The sequence below is a fragment of the Centroberyx affinis genome, unplaced genomic scaffold (assembly GCF_046629955.1).
Source record: "Centroberyx affinis isolate AG114_WGS23_722 - 3 ecotype Tasmania unplaced genomic scaffold, CSIRO-AGI_Caff_v1 ptg000847l_1, whole genome shotgun sequence".
NCBI classification, from domain to species: Eukaryota; Metazoa; Chordata; class Actinopteri; order Beryciformes; family Berycidae; genus Centroberyx; species Centroberyx affinis.
The window spans coordinates 148,278-165,573 of NW_027279442.1; the positions used below are offsets into that span (position 1 = coordinate 148,278).

General features: G+C 41.6%; 5 protein-coding genes across 5 annotated transcripts; all 5 read left to right on the forward strand.

The window, feature by feature from the left end:
- Positions 1 to 67: 67 nt before the first annotated feature.
- On the forward strand, positions 68 to 4,895 carry LOC139645348 (protocadherin alpha-3-like). Its single transcript, XM_071521040.1, has 2 exons — positions 68 to 2,422; positions 4,869 to 4,895. Exons 1-2 carry the CDS (start codon positions 68 to 70, stop codon positions 4,893 to 4,895), a joined length of 2,382 nt encoding a protein of 793 aa, XP_071377141.1.
- A 225-nt stretch (positions 4,896 to 5,120) lies between these two features.
- LOC139645349 (protocadherin beta-15-like) lies at positions 5,121 to 7,508 on the forward strand. The gene has a single exon (XM_071521041.1). It carries the CDS (start codon positions 5,121 to 5,123, stop codon positions 7,506 to 7,508), a length of 2,388 nt encoding a protein of 795 aa, XP_071377142.1.
- A 623-nt stretch (positions 7,509 to 8,131) lies between these two features.
- On the forward strand, positions 8,132 to 10,640 carry LOC139645350 (protocadherin alpha-8-like). The gene is made up of 2 exons (XM_071521042.1): positions 8,132 to 10,438; positions 10,617 to 10,640. Exons 1-2 carry the CDS (start codon positions 8,132 to 8,134, stop codon positions 10,638 to 10,640), a joined length of 2,331 nt encoding a protein of 776 aa, XP_071377143.1.
- Positions 10,641 to 11,072: 432 nt separating this feature from the next.
- LOC139645352 (protocadherin gamma-C3-like) lies at positions 11,073 to 13,991 on the forward strand. The gene is made up of 2 exons (XM_071521043.1): positions 11,073 to 13,433; positions 13,974 to 13,991. The coding sequence occupies exons 1-2, from the start codon at positions 11,073 to 11,075 to the stop codon at positions 13,989 to 13,991; spliced, it is 2,379 nt and encodes a 792-aa protein (XP_071377144.1).
- A 936-nt stretch (positions 13,992 to 14,927) lies between these two features.
- On the forward strand, positions 14,928 to 17,273 carry LOC139645353 (protocadherin alpha-3-like). Its single transcript, XM_071521044.1, has one exon. The coding sequence runs from the start codon at positions 14,928 to 14,930 to the stop codon at positions 17,271 to 17,273; it is 2,346 nt and encodes a 781-aa protein (XP_071377145.1).
- The last annotated feature ends 23 nt before the right edge of the window (positions 17,274 to 17,296 follow it).

The window sequence follows — 17,296 nt, forward strand, 5'->3', positions numbered from 1 at the left end:
TGGGTATAGACATTTGATAATCGTGATAACGCGCTTGTGTGTGGCAATATCTATCTACTAGATAACGATGGGGAACGAGGGACCAAGTCGAGTAAAGGAATACTGTCGTTTTTTCTTTATTTTGTCTCGACTGCTGTATTTCGGAAACCATGCTTCGGCTCAGATAAAATACTCTATTCCAGAGGAGGTGAAAGAGGGATCTGTTGTTGGAAATGTCGCAAAGGACCTTGGCCTCGACGTCACTTCTTTGATTGACCGACGGTTCCGCGTTGTCACTGGATCTAAGGACGCTTTTTTTGAGGTAAACCAGAACAATGGTGCCTTGTATGTCCATAAGAATATCGACAGAGAAGATCTGTGTCAGCGTAGTAGTGCATGTCTAATGGAGCTAAAAATTCTTGTTGAAAACCCTCTAGAAATACACTATGTTGCTGTAGAAATTACTGATGTAAATGATCACTCCCCTCGTTTTCCTGAAAAGGAGCAGACCTTTGAAATTGCTGAACATACATCTCCTGGAACGCGATTCCAACTCCACGCTGCTCGTGATCCCGATGCCGGAATTAACTCAATCCGCACATACACATTGACGTCAAATGATCACTTTGAAATAGATATTCGTCAAAGCGATGAGGATAAAATACCCTTTTTAGTGTTGAAGAAGTCATTAGACAGAGAACAAACAAATAAACACTTGCTGTTGGTCACCGCAGCTGATGGAGGTAAACCTCAAAGATCAGGGACACTAAATGTTTCAGTTATTGTCCTTGACATCAATGATAATCGTCCAACGTTCAGTCAGGATACTTACCAAATTACAATACAAGAAAACGTCCCAGTTGGCACTGCTGTTACAAGAGTGAACGCAATAGATCCAGATGAAGGGGCTAATGGCGAAATTGAATACAGCCTTGGCAAAACCTTGAGACGAAAAGTCTACGACATTTTTGAATTGGATAGCGTAAGTGGAGAAATTAAAGTGAAAGGAGTAGTGGATTTTGAGGAGGCAGAGGTTTATAAACTAGATGTGCAAGCATCAGACAAAGGAACACCTCCATTATCAGTTGAGTGCAGGGTAATTATAAAGATAATAGACGTCAATGATAATCCACCAGAAATAGAAGTCACATCACTTTCAAATACAGTGTCTGAGGAGTCAAAGCCTGGCACAGTTATTTCCTTGATTAGTGTGACAGATAAAGACTTTGGTGTCAATGGCAAAATAATTTCACGCATATCCGAAGACCTGCCTTTTGAATTAAAACCCTCTTATAAGGAGAACATATATTCAGTTGTCACTAAGGGAATATTAGATCGAGAGGTGATGTCACATTATGATATAACAATAAGAGCCACCGATTGTGGTGAGCCTCCCTTGTCGACTTACAAAACCCTGAGCATTCAGATATCAGATGTAAATGACAACAGTCCGCATTTCTCCCAAAATCCGTTAGAGTTGTACATGATGGAAAATAACGCCGCTGGCACGTCAATATTCTCTGTAAGCGCATCGGACAATGATTTGAATGAAAATGCAATCATTTCTTATCATATTGCTAGAGAAGGGAGTCAAAATGACCTAGCGTCTTTCCTGAATATCAATTCTGATAATGGAAAAATTTCCGCGCTAAAAAGTTTTGACTTTGAAACACTGAAAAAGTTCCACTTCCAAGTTGTTGCCTCAGACTCTGGAACTCCACCACTAAGCAGCAACGTCACAGTGAACGTGTTCATTCTGGATCAGAACGACAACGCTCCAGTCATCTTGTATCCAGTCAGCGCTAACGGTTCTGCTGAAGGTGTGGAGGAGATTCCCCGCAATGTGAACGCAGGACATTTGGTGACTAAAGTGAGAGCCTATGACGCTGATATAGGATACAACGGCTGGTTATTATTTTCACTGCAGGAAGTGACTGACCACAGTCTCTTTGGTTTGGACCGCTACACAGGACAGATAAGAACACTTCGCTCATTCACAGAGACAGACGAGGCTGAGCATAAACTGGTCATACTGGTAAAAGACAATGGGAACGTTTCACTCTCAGCAACAGCGACTGTGATTGTCAAGGCGGTGGAGCCCAAAGAGGCTTTTGCAGCTTCTGATGTTAAAAGTGCAACTAAAGCTGAAGAAGAAAACAATGTTACCTTTTATTTGATCATAACACTGGGCTCAGTTTCAGCACTTTTTCTTGTCAGTATCATCGTGTTGATTGTAATGCAGTGCCCCAAATCCACAGACTATTCCTCCAAGTATTTACAAGACACGAATTATGATGGGACACTGTGCCATAGCATCCAGTACAGATCTGGAGACAGACGGTACATGTTAGTTGGACCCAGAATGAGTATAGGCTCTACTGTAGTCCCGGGCAGCAATGGGAATACTCTCGTGGTCCCGGATAGGAGACCGGCATCTGGAGAGGTAAGAAATATTCTGAATATTAAAAGTGCAGTGTGTAGACTAAGATAATAATTATAACAGACAGATTGAAAGCCGAACATCTGGCAAGTCTCAAGATTGCAAACTTTTGTTCACTGTCTACTGTGCTAAAATATATACATTTGTGCTTGTGTGGTAAGGAAAGTCATTGTTTAAATAATGGGTTTACTCATTTTCAAAATCACTTTTATTTTTTTGTAGATTGTCACGATTAATATTAGAGTTCCTGCTCTGCTATGACGCTGTTACACTGAATAGGTTATTTTATCTCTACATTTTGCTTAAAGGGTAACTTCGGTATTTTTCAACCTGGACCCTATTTTCCCAACTGCGGGTGTCTAAGAAACTAATGGGGACAACAATTTTTGAAATTGGTCCAGTATTGAGCGAGATCGCTTCAGCCGGCAGCCGCGACACGGGCTGCAATGTAATCCGACGAGGCAAATGCAAACCGTCAATGTACGTCCACTAAAAGTGCTTGTTTTTGCCACTGACTGGCTCAGATTGTTATTATAAGTGTCTGACACAATATGGAAAGGACCCTATACAGAAATGAAACGTACTTCCTTACCTTTAGCTTGATCCCGTCTGTGTGTAACCAAGTCTCGCCCAAGTCCCGCGAGAGCTTAGTTGTTGCAGGAAGTCACCTGTGGAAACGTGAGTGAGAGTTGGAGAGAGGAGTGCCACCGGGAGGAGTTTGTTGTGTTGAAGTACAGAGATCGTAGCTCAGTGTTATCTAAAAGATTTTCTAAGTCATGACTGAATATTTACCTGATTTCGACAACGTGGAAGAGGCCTTTGAATTCGATGGCGGCCCGTATTTATTTGAGCCAGAGTATACGGATGAAGAGCTCCTACTCATTGAAGAGCTACCATCATCATTCATTGCCAGTAAGTATCTCTATGATAGCCTATCTGCTAATGTATAGGATATACAAATGTAGGCATAAAAGTAGTCTTATAGGTCGTATAATAGATAAGCATAAATATGACATTTTTACACCACGCACACACACTTTGGCAACAATATTACACAGATAATTTCAGCTTGTTGATATCACTTATTGTATTATTATGAATGTCAACTGCTGAAAAGGGGAAATGAATCTATATACATATTTTATAATCAATCATGACTCAGTTGATAGGCTATTTTACACATACTACTGGCTAGCTCCGCCAGGGAGGTTATGTTTTCGGTGCCGTTTGTTTGTTTGTCTGTCAGCAGGATTACGGAAAAAATACTGGCGCGATTTTCATGAAACTTGGTGGAAGGGTGTAGCATGGGCCAAGGAAGAACCCATTAAATTTTGGAGCGGATCTGGATCCGACTCACGAACAAACAATAATAGCATGAACCTTGGCGGAGGTCTGCGCTCTCCGAGTGCCTTTCTAGTTTCGTGATTGTTTTTGCCGTGTGTACTGATGCCAGGACAACGCAATAACTTTAGCTAATAACATTACCTCCACTCTGTCTGGAGCAGGTCTCTCCACTCTTGGGACAGCATTTTTCTTTAGGAAAAAGTGCTTTGGGATAGGATTTCGTCTCCTCTTTGGCTGGCTGTAGTCATCCCGGTCAAAATGGTCACTGCAGACCCGATGGTCTGCAAGGCGCAGCGTATGGACAGGAGTGTTGGCATCCATTTGTAGCACAACTAGCCACAACTTCAGCGGGTCACTATCCAACAAAGGCAGTCTGTGAAAGCTGCGCGAAGTGTTGCGCGACATTTTGTTGGCACAATTCGGAACTGCGCAAACACGAACCATTGTTTTTTTTAATTTTTTTTTTATTTAGATCTTTTAGATAACGCTAAGCTACGATCTTTGTACTCCAACACAACAAACTCCTCCCGGTGGCACTCCTCTCTCCAACTCTCACTCACGTTTCCACAGGTGACTTCCTGCAACAACTAAGCTCTCGCGGGACTTGGGCGAGACTTGGTTACACACAGACGGGATCAAGCTAAAGGTAAGGAAGTACGTTTCATTTCTGTGTAGGGTCCTTTCCATACTGTGTCAGACACTTATAATAACAATCTGAGCCAGTCAGTGGCAAAAACAAGCACTTTTAGTGGACGTACATTGACGGTTTGCATTTGCCCCGTCGGATTACATTGCAGCCCGTTTCACGGCTGCCGGCTGAAGCGATCTCGCTCAATACTGGACCAATTTCAAAAATTGTTGTCCCCATTAGTTTCTTAGACACCCGCAGTTGGGAAAATAGGGTCCAGGTTGAAAAATACCGAAGTTACCCTTTAAGTAGTTGCAGTTTGTTGTGAAATATTAGATTTCCAAAATTAACAGCCAATAATTTAATCAATACTCTTTAATATGAGTCCAATCGACTTGCTACCTGTATTTGTTTGCTTGTAAGATTTTATTTTAAATTCGAGCTGAGAATAAAAACTAAACGTGTTATGTGTGATAGAGTCGCATGGTGGCACTAACCAACTAGAATAACGCCTCGCATCAGTTTGTAATCATACGTATGTCTACGAGTCCGCATCTCAAGCATTCAGGAGGCTAGAACATCATTGTCCTTTGAATAGGATTTCAACGATGGTCGTCGTTATGAACTAAGCGCACTGCAATTAGGAGTGGATTTTCTCGCAACTAATGGATATACAAACAATTTCTATCATTTAATAGATGTGCTGGAGTTATGCTTTTAAATCAAAACATGGAACAAAGAGGACAGGAGACATGGCGACAAACCTGGAAGTGGGTCGCCTTCGTGTTCGCATTGGGTTTGGTTTTTGACAAGGCGTCAGGACAGATAAGGTACTCTATATCGGAAGGCATCAACGAAGGAACTGCTGTTGGGAATATAGCAAAGGATCTCGGAATAAATCTGAATATGTTGAAAGATAGGGGATTTCGCATTGTGTCTGGCTCCACTGAGACCCTTTTCCAGATCAACCAAAATGATGGGATACTTTACCTAAACCGTAATATAGACCGAGAGGAAATATGCGAACGGACCAGTGTATGTTTGATCAATCTTAAAAGCGTGCTAGAGAATCCCCTGGAGATCCATTATGTCGCAGTCGAAGTGTTAGATGTAAATGACCATTCTCCCTGTTTTCCAGACAAAGACAAAAGGCTTGAGATTTCAGAGTCCACCATACCAGGAGCAAGATTTCAATTGCATGCTGCCCACGACCCAGATGGCGGTGTAAATTCTGTCCAGCAGTATAAGCTGAGTCCCAATAATCATTTTCGGTTAGAGGTGAAAGATCGCGGCAAGGATGGTAAAATCCCTATTTTACATTTACAAAGCCCGCTAGATAGAGAAGCCTCTAGCAGTCATAAACTGCTACTCACAGCAATGGATGGGGGCAAACCTCCCAAAACTGGAACTGTAGAGATATTCGTAGATGTTTTAGATGTGAATGACAATATGCCTGTTTTTACAAAAGATGTATATACGGCAACGCTAAATGAGAATTCGCCCATTGGCACAACAGTCATACAAGTAAACGCCACCGATTTGGACGACGGTTCAAACGGGGAGGTTAGCTATTCATTTGGTAATGTAAATAGTAAGGTACGAGAACTCTTTGTTGTTGACCCGAGCACAGGTGAAATGACTGTGAAAGGACACATAGACTATGAAGTGGATGACAGTTATGAGATCGACATCCAAGCATCTGACAAGGGAGCCCTTCCTTTTAGGACGGATAAAAGTGTTACCATTCAGATTATGGATATCAATGACAATGCACCTGATATTGAAGTGACGTCGCTTTCTAACACAATTTCAGAGGATTCTAGACCAGGAACAACGGTTGCACTTATTAGCATTACTGATTTGGACTCTGGGCTAAACGGAAAAGTTATTAGCTTTGTAAAGAGCGACGTCCCTTTCACACTCACACCTCCAATACAAGACAACATGTATGCTGTCGTCACAAAGGCACAGCTCGACAGAGAAAACAAATCTAATTATGTTGTAACAATAGTCGCCAAAGATGCAGGTGAACCAGCCTTAACATCTGAAAAGACACTAAGCATTGTTGTATCTGATGTGAACGATAATAGTCCAGAGTTTCCACTGAACCCCTATACTTTCTATATCACTGAGAATAACCCGCCAGGAGCGTCTGTATTTGCTTTAAGTGCATCTGATCGTGACGAGGGAGATAATGCTCTGATTGTGTATCATATTCAGAAAGACGAAGGTGATCACAATAAAGTGACATCATTTCTAAACATCAATCATGACAATGGAGATGTATTGGCACTAAAAAGTTTTAACTTTGAAACTTTGAAAACATTCCAGTTCCAAGTTGTTGCCACAGACTCTGGAACTCCATCACTAAGCAGCAACGTCACAGTGAACGTGTTCATTCTGGATCAGAACGACAACGCTCCAGTCATCTTGTATCCAGTCAGCGCTAACGGTTCTGCTGAAGGTGTGGAGGAGATTCCCCGCAATGTGAACGCAGGACATTTAGTAACTAAAGTGAGAGCCTATGACGCTGATATAGGATATAACGGCTGGTTATTATTTTCACTGCAGGAAATGACTGACCACAGTCTCTTTGGTTTGGACCGCTATACAGGACAGATAAGAACACTTCGGTCATTCACAGAGACGGACGAGGCTGAGCATAAACTGGTAATTCTGGTAAAAGACAATGGGAACGTTTCACTCTCAGCAACAGCTACTGTGATTGTCAAGGCCGTGGAGCCCAAAGAGGCTTTTGCAGCTTCAGATGTTAAAAGTACAAGAAGAGACGAGGAAGAGAACAATGTGACGTTTTATTTGATAATAACTTTGGGCTCAGTTTCAGCACTTTTTCTCATTAGTTTCATAGTTTTGGTTGTAATGCAGTGTTCCAAACCAACAGACTATTCGTCCAAGTATTTACAAGACGCAAATTATGACGGGACACTGTGTCACAGCATCCAGTACAGATCTGGAGACAGACGGTACATGTTAGTTGGACCCAGAATGAGTATAGGTTCTACTATAGTCCCGGGCAGCAATGGGAATACTCTAGTGGTCCCCGACAGAAGACGGGCATCTGGAGAGGTAAGAGACTTTGGTTTTGCTTCTGTCTAATTCTGCCTTTTTCGGTCTATTTTCATCACGACAGCCTTATTTTGAAAATATGCTACCATAAATGACGTGTAACCATGTTGGAAGAATGTGTGTTTTAGAGTGTGATTCTACGGACGAGTAATAAAAAACCTCCGAGTGTTGTCGCTGTCCGTGGTGCTGAACCATGCATTTCTACTGGTGTTGGCATGTGGTGTTAGCACAGATTTATCAAGGCAAGCCTTGTCTAACAGAAAACGTAAAAAATACTCCCTTATCAATGTTATTTTCAGTTAGGTTCCTTAAACTTTCTGATTTAGACAGGCAGCATTGCAGACTGGAAAGGCATCACTTGGTGTCAGTATAAGCAAAAAAATGTTTTAGTGGAGTCTTTTGTCAGGTGGGTCCACCCCTCAGGTCGGTTATGATTTCGGCATCGGAAGGATCATGCAAGCAGACGACTAATATTCAATATTTAATATTTTGACATTATATCGGAGTCTATCCACCTTCAGTTTGGAAGATTTTGAATGCGTTTCATTTGATAAAGGAGTTTTTCCTAGAGCTTTGGAGTCTCATTTTATCTTCAAATCATGGAGCGGAAAGGACGCGGAGCATGGAGAGAGCGATGGCGGTGGATCGCTTCTATGGTTGCTTTGATTCTGTTTTGGAGCCGAGCTTCGGCGCAAATCAGATATTCCATCATTGAGGAAGTTAAAGAAGGAACTGTTGTTGGGAATATAGCTAAGGATCTGGGATTAGATAAGAGCACATTGAAAGAGAGAGGATATCGTATTGTGGTGGGTTCAACAGAGTCCTTTTTTCAGGTAAACCAGAACGATGGTATGTTGTATGTTAACCGAAAAATTGACAGAGAGGAGGTTTGTGAGCGGAGCAGAGTCTGTTTGATCAACCTAAAAACTGTGCTGGAAAACCCTCTTGAAATTCATTATGTGGCTGTAGAGGTGCTGGATGTAAATGACCACTCTCCCAGGTTCTCAGAGAACGAGTCACGTTTAGAAATTTCAGAGTCAGCTGTACCAGGCTTACGCATTCAACTGCAAGCAGCAAACGACCCTGATGTTGGCCAGTTTTCAGTTCAAGAGTATAAACTTAGTCATAATGATCATTTCCGTTTGGAAGTTAAAGATCGGGGAAAAGATGGTAAAATACCCATTTTAAGTCTACTGAAGCCGCTAGATAGGGAAACTCAGAAAACACATAGGTTGCTTCTTACCGCCATCGATGGAGGGAAACCAGGTCGATCAGGAACAGCTGAAATTATTGCTGACGTTTTAGATGTTAATGATAATATGCCAGTTTTCACCAAAGATACTTACTCAGTACGTTTGGATGAAAATTCTCCAATTGGCACAACAGTTATACAAGTAAATGCCACAGATTTAGACGAGGGTTCCAATGGTGAAATCGTTTATTCATTTGGTAATAATGTGAACGGTAGAATACGTCAACTTTTTCGTGTAGACCCAAATACCGGTGAAATTATTGTTCAAGATCTGATAGATTTTGAAGTAGAGGAAAGTTATGAAATCGATATACAGGCTTCTGATAAAGGACCGGCTCCATTCAAGACAGACAAATGTGTATTTGTGAATATTGTTGATTTGAATGATAATGCTCCGGAGATAGAGGTTACGTCATTTTCGAGAGCAATACCAGAAGATTCAAGACCGGGAACCACTGTCGCATTAATTAGCGTTAATGATAAGGACTCTGGTCTTAACGGGAAAGTTATTTGCTCATTTAATGAGGATGTTCCTTTCACATTATCACCTTCAACACAAGATAACATGTACTCTTTAGTCACAAAAATACCTCTGGATAGAGAAAAACAGTCCGTATATGATGTTACAATTGTTGCGAAAGACGCAGGTGTGCCATCGTTGTCTTCTGAAAAAGCTATCAGCATTGTTCTTTCAGATGTGAACGATAACAGTCCAGAGTTTTCACTGAGCCCTTACACATTCTATGTTACCGAGAACAACTCTCCAGGAGCCTCACTATTTTCAGTGAGGGCCTATGACCGGGATGAGGGTGATAATTCTTGTATTTCATATCATATTTTGAGAGATGGAAGTGAGGATAACAAGCTTTCCTTCTCTCTCAATATCAACCCTGAAAATGGAGACATTTTGGCACTGAAAAGTTTTGACTTTGAAAGTTTGAAAACATTCCACTTCCAAGTTGTTGCCACAGACTCTGGAACTCCATCACTAAGCAGCAACGTCACAGTGAACGTGTTCATTCTGGATCAGAACGACAACGCTCCAGTCATCTTGTATCCAGTCAGCGCTAACGGTTCTGCTGAAGGTGTGGAGGAGATTCCCCGCAATGCGAACGCAGGACATTTGGTGACTAAAGTGAGAGCCTATGACGCTGATATAGGATATAACGGCTGGTTATTATTTTCACTGCAGGAAGTGACTGACCACAGTCTCTTTGGTTTGGACCGCTATACAGGACAGATAAGAACACTTCGGTCATTCACAGAGACGGACGAGGCTGAGCATAAACTGGTCATACTGGTAAAAGACAATGGGAACGTTTCACTCTCAGCAACAGCTACTGTGATTATCAAGGCGGTGGAGCCCAAAGAGGCTTTTGCAGCTTCTGATGTTAAAAGTGCAACAAAAGCTGAAGAAGAAAACAATGTTACATTTTATCTCATGTTAACTCTGGGCTCAGTTTCAGCACTTTTTCTCATCAGTATCATCGTGTTGATTGTAATGCAGTGCTCCAAACCCACAGACTATTCCTCTAAGTATTTACAAGACGCAAATTACGACGGGACGCTGTGCCACAGCATCCAGTACAGATCTGGAGACAGACGATACATGTTAGTTGGACCCAGAATGAGTATAGGTTCTACTATAGTCCCGGGCAGCAATGGGAATACTCTCGTGGTCCCCGACAGGAGACGGGCATCTGGAGAGGTAAGAACCGTAAATACACTCATCTTTGCTATGTGTGCTAATTGCGAGCACGCTTTATCATGCGATCTAGGCTTTATATCGTGCGGATTCACCATTAGTTTCAGATTGTTTTAACTTTATTTAATTTGAATCATGACTCATTGTTCTTGCCCATGGTGTTGAATGAACCATTCTTCAGATTGAGAATTATTGTTTCTCCTGAGCCTACACGGAGATGTTCCAGATAAAATAAAACGCTGGCAACCCTACGTTTTTCCTTAGTATTAGCCTATGTCTTGGTAAATTTTTGTTTTAGAGACGGTGGTGTTTGCAGGTTTCATCCTTGATCAGATATCAATTTAAAATGTGAAGTATCAAAAGTATTCATGTATTACTATAAAGATTCACATGGTGGCAGTGCCTTATCAGTATAACGCCGAATGTCGGCATAAACGAGTACGCCCCTTCAGCGCTTCGTCTCCGTAAATAACATCTATTTAGCCATAAGCGTTGGAGTAAACGCACAGTGATCGGCGTTCTACAATCTAAAACACATCCCAGCGACGAGCGAATATATTTCAAACGGCGATGGATAAATAATAGAGGCTTCTGGGGAATAATATAAATGTTTGGAGTTATACTTTCACCTCAAAACATGGAACAAAGAGGACGAGATGCATGGCGGAAGCGAACGCAGTTGGTCGTCTTTGTGACTACTTTGGTTTTGGTTTTCAGTGCAGCCTCGGCACAAATACGATACTCTATATTTGAAGAGCTCAAAGAAGGGACCTTTGTTGGGAATATAGCTAAGGATTTGGGAATAGACCTGAATATAATGAAGGAGAGGGGATTTCGTCTAATTTCTGGCTCGACTGAACCTTTTTTCAAGGTAAATGAGAATGACGGGGTCCTTTATGTGAACCGTAAAATAGACCGAGAGGAGGTGTGTGGAGAGAGCGGTGTATGTTTGATCAACCTTAAAGCAGTGCTAGAAAACCCACTAGAGGTCAATTATGTCGCCGTAGAAGTAATGGATATAAACGACCACTCTCCCACCTTTCCAGAAAAAGAGAAAAGGCTCGAGATCTCAGAGTCTGCTTTACCAGGGGCACGGTACCAGTTACAAGATGCCCGTGACCCAGATGGTGGCGCAAATTCTGTCCAACAGTACAAACTCAGTCAGAATGACCATTTTCGTTTAGAGGTTAAAGATCGAGGAAGAGATGGTAAAACTCCAATTTTACAATTACAGAGACCGCTAGACAGAGAGGCGAGAAGTAGTCACAGATTGCGGTTGACAGCTATAGATGGCGGAAACCCACCAAAGACAGGGACAGTTGAAATATATATTGATGTTTTAGATGTGAATGACAATATGCCGGTTTTCACTAAAGGCACATATTCCGCTGTGCTACAAGAGAACGCCCCGGTTGGCACAACAGTCATCCAAGTAAACGCAACCGATTTAGACGACGGTTCCAACGGAGAGGTAGTTTATTCATTTGGCAGTGTTGTAAAAAGTAAGATACGAGAGCTGTTTGATGTCGACTCGGTTACCGGGGAAATAATTGTGAAAGGTCAGGTGGATTTTGAGGAACAAGACAGCTATGACATTGATATACAGGCCTCTGATAAGGGAAGCATTCCCTTCAGAACAGATAAAAGTGTCATTATTAAAATTGGAGATGTAAATGACAATCCGCCTGAGATAGAAGTGGCATCATTGTCAAGTGCAATTTCAGAGGACTCTAGACAAGGAACAACGGTAGCACTTATCAGCATTACTGATTTAGACTCTGGAATCAACGGGAAAATTATCAGTTATGTAGCTGAAAATAGCCCTTTCACATTAACTCCATCAATACAAGACAACATGTTTGCTGTGGTGACAAAGTCACATCTCGACAGGGAACAGCAATCACAATATGATATTACTATAATCGCCAAAGACGCAGGTGAACCAGCTTTAACATCCAAAAAGACTTTAAGTGTTGTTGTGTCAGATGTGAATGACAACAGTCCAGAATTTTCACTGAGCCCCTATACTTTCTATATCACCGAGAATAACCCTCCTGGAGCCTTGGTATTTTCTTTAAGGGCGTCTGATCGTGATGAGGGAGATAATGCTCTCATTTCATATCATATTGTCAGAGATGGAGGTTATGAAAACAAAGTGATATCATTTCTTAACATCAACCCCGAAAATGGAGATATTTTGGCTCTAAAAAGTTTTGACTTTGAAACAATGAAAGCGTTCCAATTCCACGTTGTTTCCTCAGACTCTGGAACTCCATCACTAAGCAGCAACGTCACAGTGAACGTGTTCATTCTGGATCAGAACGACAACGCTCCAGTCATCTTGTATCCAGTCAACGCTAACGGTTCTGCTGAAGGTGTGGAGGAGATTCCCCGCAATGTGAACGCGGGACATTTGGTGACTAAAGTGAGAGCCTATGACGCTGATATAGGATATAACGGCTGGTTATTATTTTCACTGCAGGAAGTGACTGACCACAGTCTCTTTGCTTTGGACCGCTATACAGGACAGATAAGAACACTTCGGTCATTCACAGAGACAGACGAGGCTGAGCATAAACTGGTCATACTGGTAAAAGACAATGGGAACGTTTCACTTTCAGCAACGGCAACTGTGATTGTCAAGGCTGTGGAGCCCAAAGAGGCTTTTGCAGCGTCTGATGTTAAAAGTGTAGCACAAGATGAAGAGGAGAATAATGTGACGTTTTATCTGATGATAACTTTGGGCTCAGTTTCAACGCTTTTTCTCATCAGTATCATTGTGTTAATTGCAATGCAATGCTCCAAACCCACAGACTATTCCTCCAAATATTTACAAGACACAAATTATGACGGGACACTGTGCCACAGCATCCAATACAGATCTGGAGACAGACGGTACATGTTAGTTGGACCCAGAATGAGTATAGGTTCTACTATAGTACCGGGCAGCAATGGGAATACTCTAGTGATCCCCGACAGGAGGCGGACATCTGGAGAGGTAAGAATTATTTTAAAAATAAGCACTCTCGACATTTGTTTGCAGCACCCCTCTCCAACACCCACACTTTTTACATCAATGTTGGACAGTAAACTGTATAATGTTGACAGATATAAAGATATTCTATTGACTGAAAGTTCGTCAGTCAGATAATACCGTTTGTTTAGTGTGCCGATCGTCTAGGTTTATATTATTTCCTGTGGTGTCTACACACAGTCAACCAAGTTGGAGATATCGGGACTCGCCTTCCTACTTTCGAAAGAAACCATTTGCTACCATTCATTATTGGGCAGTATGAAAAGCAACTTCCACTAATTTGAAAATTTTCCGAGACAGATAATTCATCAGACTTAATTTTAATTTTTCCAGTTTCTGTTTTATCTTTGTTTAGGCTAATTGTGCCCGAGTCGAGTGTTTTCATATCAATGCGCGTATTAAAGTTTTCTCTGCTTACTATCAGTCACCTGACATCCACAGGAAGAAATGGATGTCTCAACAAGAAAATTATCAAAACCATGTCGCCTTACAAACTTTCTGAAGATACGTCTGGCAGCGTAACCTTGTAGTTTAAAAACGACGAAAGTGTAAATGTTGAAAATATAATTACACTCTTAAAACGACGCGTCATTTTGAACGCATATGTGTGTCGTCTTTGGGTTACTTACTTTAGGTTACTTGTCAACACTATGTATGTTAACAGCATATTTTGTGCTAAAATGTATTGACATGAACATATGTTTTAAAGAGTAACAAATCTGTTAAAAATGACATCCTTTTTAGCGTATACATACGACATACATTGGAAAATGATTGGGGGAAATGTAAACCAAACGTAGACAATAGTAAATTGCCGTTTTAAGATGATTTTCTGGGCATTTTTGTGTTTAAGTAGAGAGAGATGAAATATTGGAGGATGAAATGCGATAATGGCACTCGGATTCCAACCCAGGACTTCTCGTTTACATGTATGCACCTTTGACCACTAAGCCACCGGGTCGCCCCGTGTAAATGGTCTCGTTCTCTCAAGTGACACCGTTATTGCCCTTTAAGTGGGATACATTTGTCTTGATTACTTTAATGCGTCTAGTTACTGTTGAACATAATGTTGGATCGTTGCTCTCCGTCGTGCTTGAATGCAGTTGTGCACTTGTGTTTACAGAGCATAGTTGTGTTTGTTGTCAATAATTCTTCAAATTGTACGTTTTCTCGCAAATTTAGATAGACTTTATGTTGGGCCACATGGTGTCGATGTTCCGCCAGGAACACTTTGTATGTGTTCAGGTTAAGCCCTGCCCTTCTCAAGAGAGATTTTGTTCATCTCAGCTGAAGGAAGAGATCGCACTCGAAACAGATGGGTTTTGAAAACAGGACTTTTTAGATTTTTAAAGCATAAAAATATGGAATATCAGATGGTTACACACCCACGGGCTTGCTATTTCAATCGATTGGTTTGTCTCTTGATGTTTTACTGAAGATAGACGAAGGACAAATACAATGGAGTACTGGTGGGTTGCTCTCCTTATCTCTCTCCTGCTGTGTGCCGTGCAGGTTTCCGCGCAGATACGATACTCTATTCCAGAGGAGGTGAAAGTGGAATCCTTTGTTGGGAATGTTGCAAAGGACTTGGGACTTGATGTTAGCACGTTGACAGCACGGCGTTTTCGTATCGTGTCTGGATCTAAAGACGCACTATTTGAGGTAAATCAGAACAATGGGGTCTTGTTTGTTCATAAGAATATCGACCGAGAAGAGCTGTGTGATAGTAGCGGCCCCTGCTTGATCAATCTAAAAATCGCTGTTGAAAATCCTCTAGAAATTCATTATGTGGGGATAGAGATAACAGACATAAATGACAATTCTCCCAGTTTTTCAGACAAACACTTGGATATAGAGGTAGCCGAAAATAAACTTCCCGGTGCTCGCTTTGAATTGCACACTGCGCGTGATCTGGACTCGGGAATTAATTCTGTTCGACGTTATACATTAAATGAAAACGAACATTTTGATCTAGAGCTCCGAGATAGTGGCGATGAGGACAAAATTCCGTTCTTGGTATTACAAAAAGCTTTGGACCGGGAGCAGAATATCAAGCATGCATTGCTGTTGACAGCGTTAGATGGAGGAAATCCGCCTAAATCAGGGACCCTCAACGTGACTGTTACCGTACTAGACACAAATGATAACCAGCCAGTTTGTGGTCAAGATGTGTACTCCGTGATTCTACAAGAGAATTCTGATATAGATAAGATCGTTGTAAAAATCAGTGCAACAGACGCGGACGATGGATCTAATGGCGACGTTGAATATACACTTGGTAGAAATTTGAAGAAAGGCGTACACGACCTTTTCCAGTTGGATAGTGTTACGGGTGTGATTAGAGTTAAAGGGAAAATAGACTTTGAAGATAACGAGGTATACAGGTTGAACGTACAAGCATCTGATAAAGGGCAGCCTCCATTAAGTGTTGACTGCAGAGTTATTATAAAGATAGAAGACGTGAACGATAACAAACCGGAAATTGACGTGACATCACTCTCTAATACAGTGGCAGAAGATGCAAAACCAGGAACCGTAATTTCTCTAATTAGTTTGACAGATAAAGATTCTGGAATTAACGGTAAAGTAATTTGTCGAATTTCTGAAAACTCACCATTTGAGCTCAAACCTTCCTTTCAAGACAACGTATTTTCGGTCGTCACAAAGGGTCGCTTAGATAGAGAACGTCTGTCCCATTTTAACATTACAATCACAGCTACAGACTGCGGCCAACCTCCTTTATCTACCATAAAAACGTTGAGTATTGAGATTGTAGATGTGAATGATAACAGTCCAGTATTCTCTCAAAATCCTCTTGCGTTGTATATATTTGAAAACAATGTTCCAGGAGAGTCCATACTCACTGTAAGTGCTTCTGATAAAGATTTGGGTGAAAATGCAATTATAACCTATCATGTTGTCAAAGGTTACAAGGCACAGAATGATATGGCGTCCTTTCTTAATATCAATTCTGATACTGGCCAAATTTCCGCACTGAAAAGCTTGGACTTTGAAACATTGAAAACATTCCACTTCCAAGTTGTTGCCTCAGACTCTGGAACTCCATCACTAAGCAGCAACGTCACAGTGAACGTGTTCATTCTGGATCAGAACGACAACGCTCCAGTCATCTTGTATCCAGTCAGCGCTAACGGTTCTGCTGAAGGTGTGGAGGAGATTCCCCGCAATGTGAACGCAGGACATTTGGTGACTAAAGTGAGAGCCTATGACGCTGATATAGGATATAACGGCTGGTTATTATTTTCACTGCAGGAAGTGACTGACCACAGTCTCTTTGGTTTGGACCGCTATACAGGACAGATAAGAACACTTCGGTCATTCACAGAGACAGACGAAGCTGAGCATAAACTGGTCATACTGGTAAAAGACAATGGGAACGTTTCACTTTCAGCAACAGCAACTGTGATTATCAAGGCTGTGGAGCCCAAAGAGGCTTTTGCAGCCTCTGATGTTAAAAGTGCAACAAAAGATGAGGAGGAGAATAATGTGACGTTTTATCTGATGATAACTTTGGGCTCGGTTTCAGCACTTTTTCTTATCAGTATCATCGTGTTGATTGTAATGCAGTGCTCCAAACCCACAGACTATTCGTCCAAGTATTTACAAGACGCAAATTATGATGGGACACTGTGCCACAGCATCCAGTACAGATCTGGAGACAGACGGTACATGTTAGTTGGACCCAGAATGAGTATAGGTTCTACTATAGTCCCGGGCAGCAATGGGAATACTCTTGTGGTCCCCGACAGGAGACGGGCATCTGGAGAGGTAAGGTGGTTTTAATGACATATCATAGTAGGTGTTGC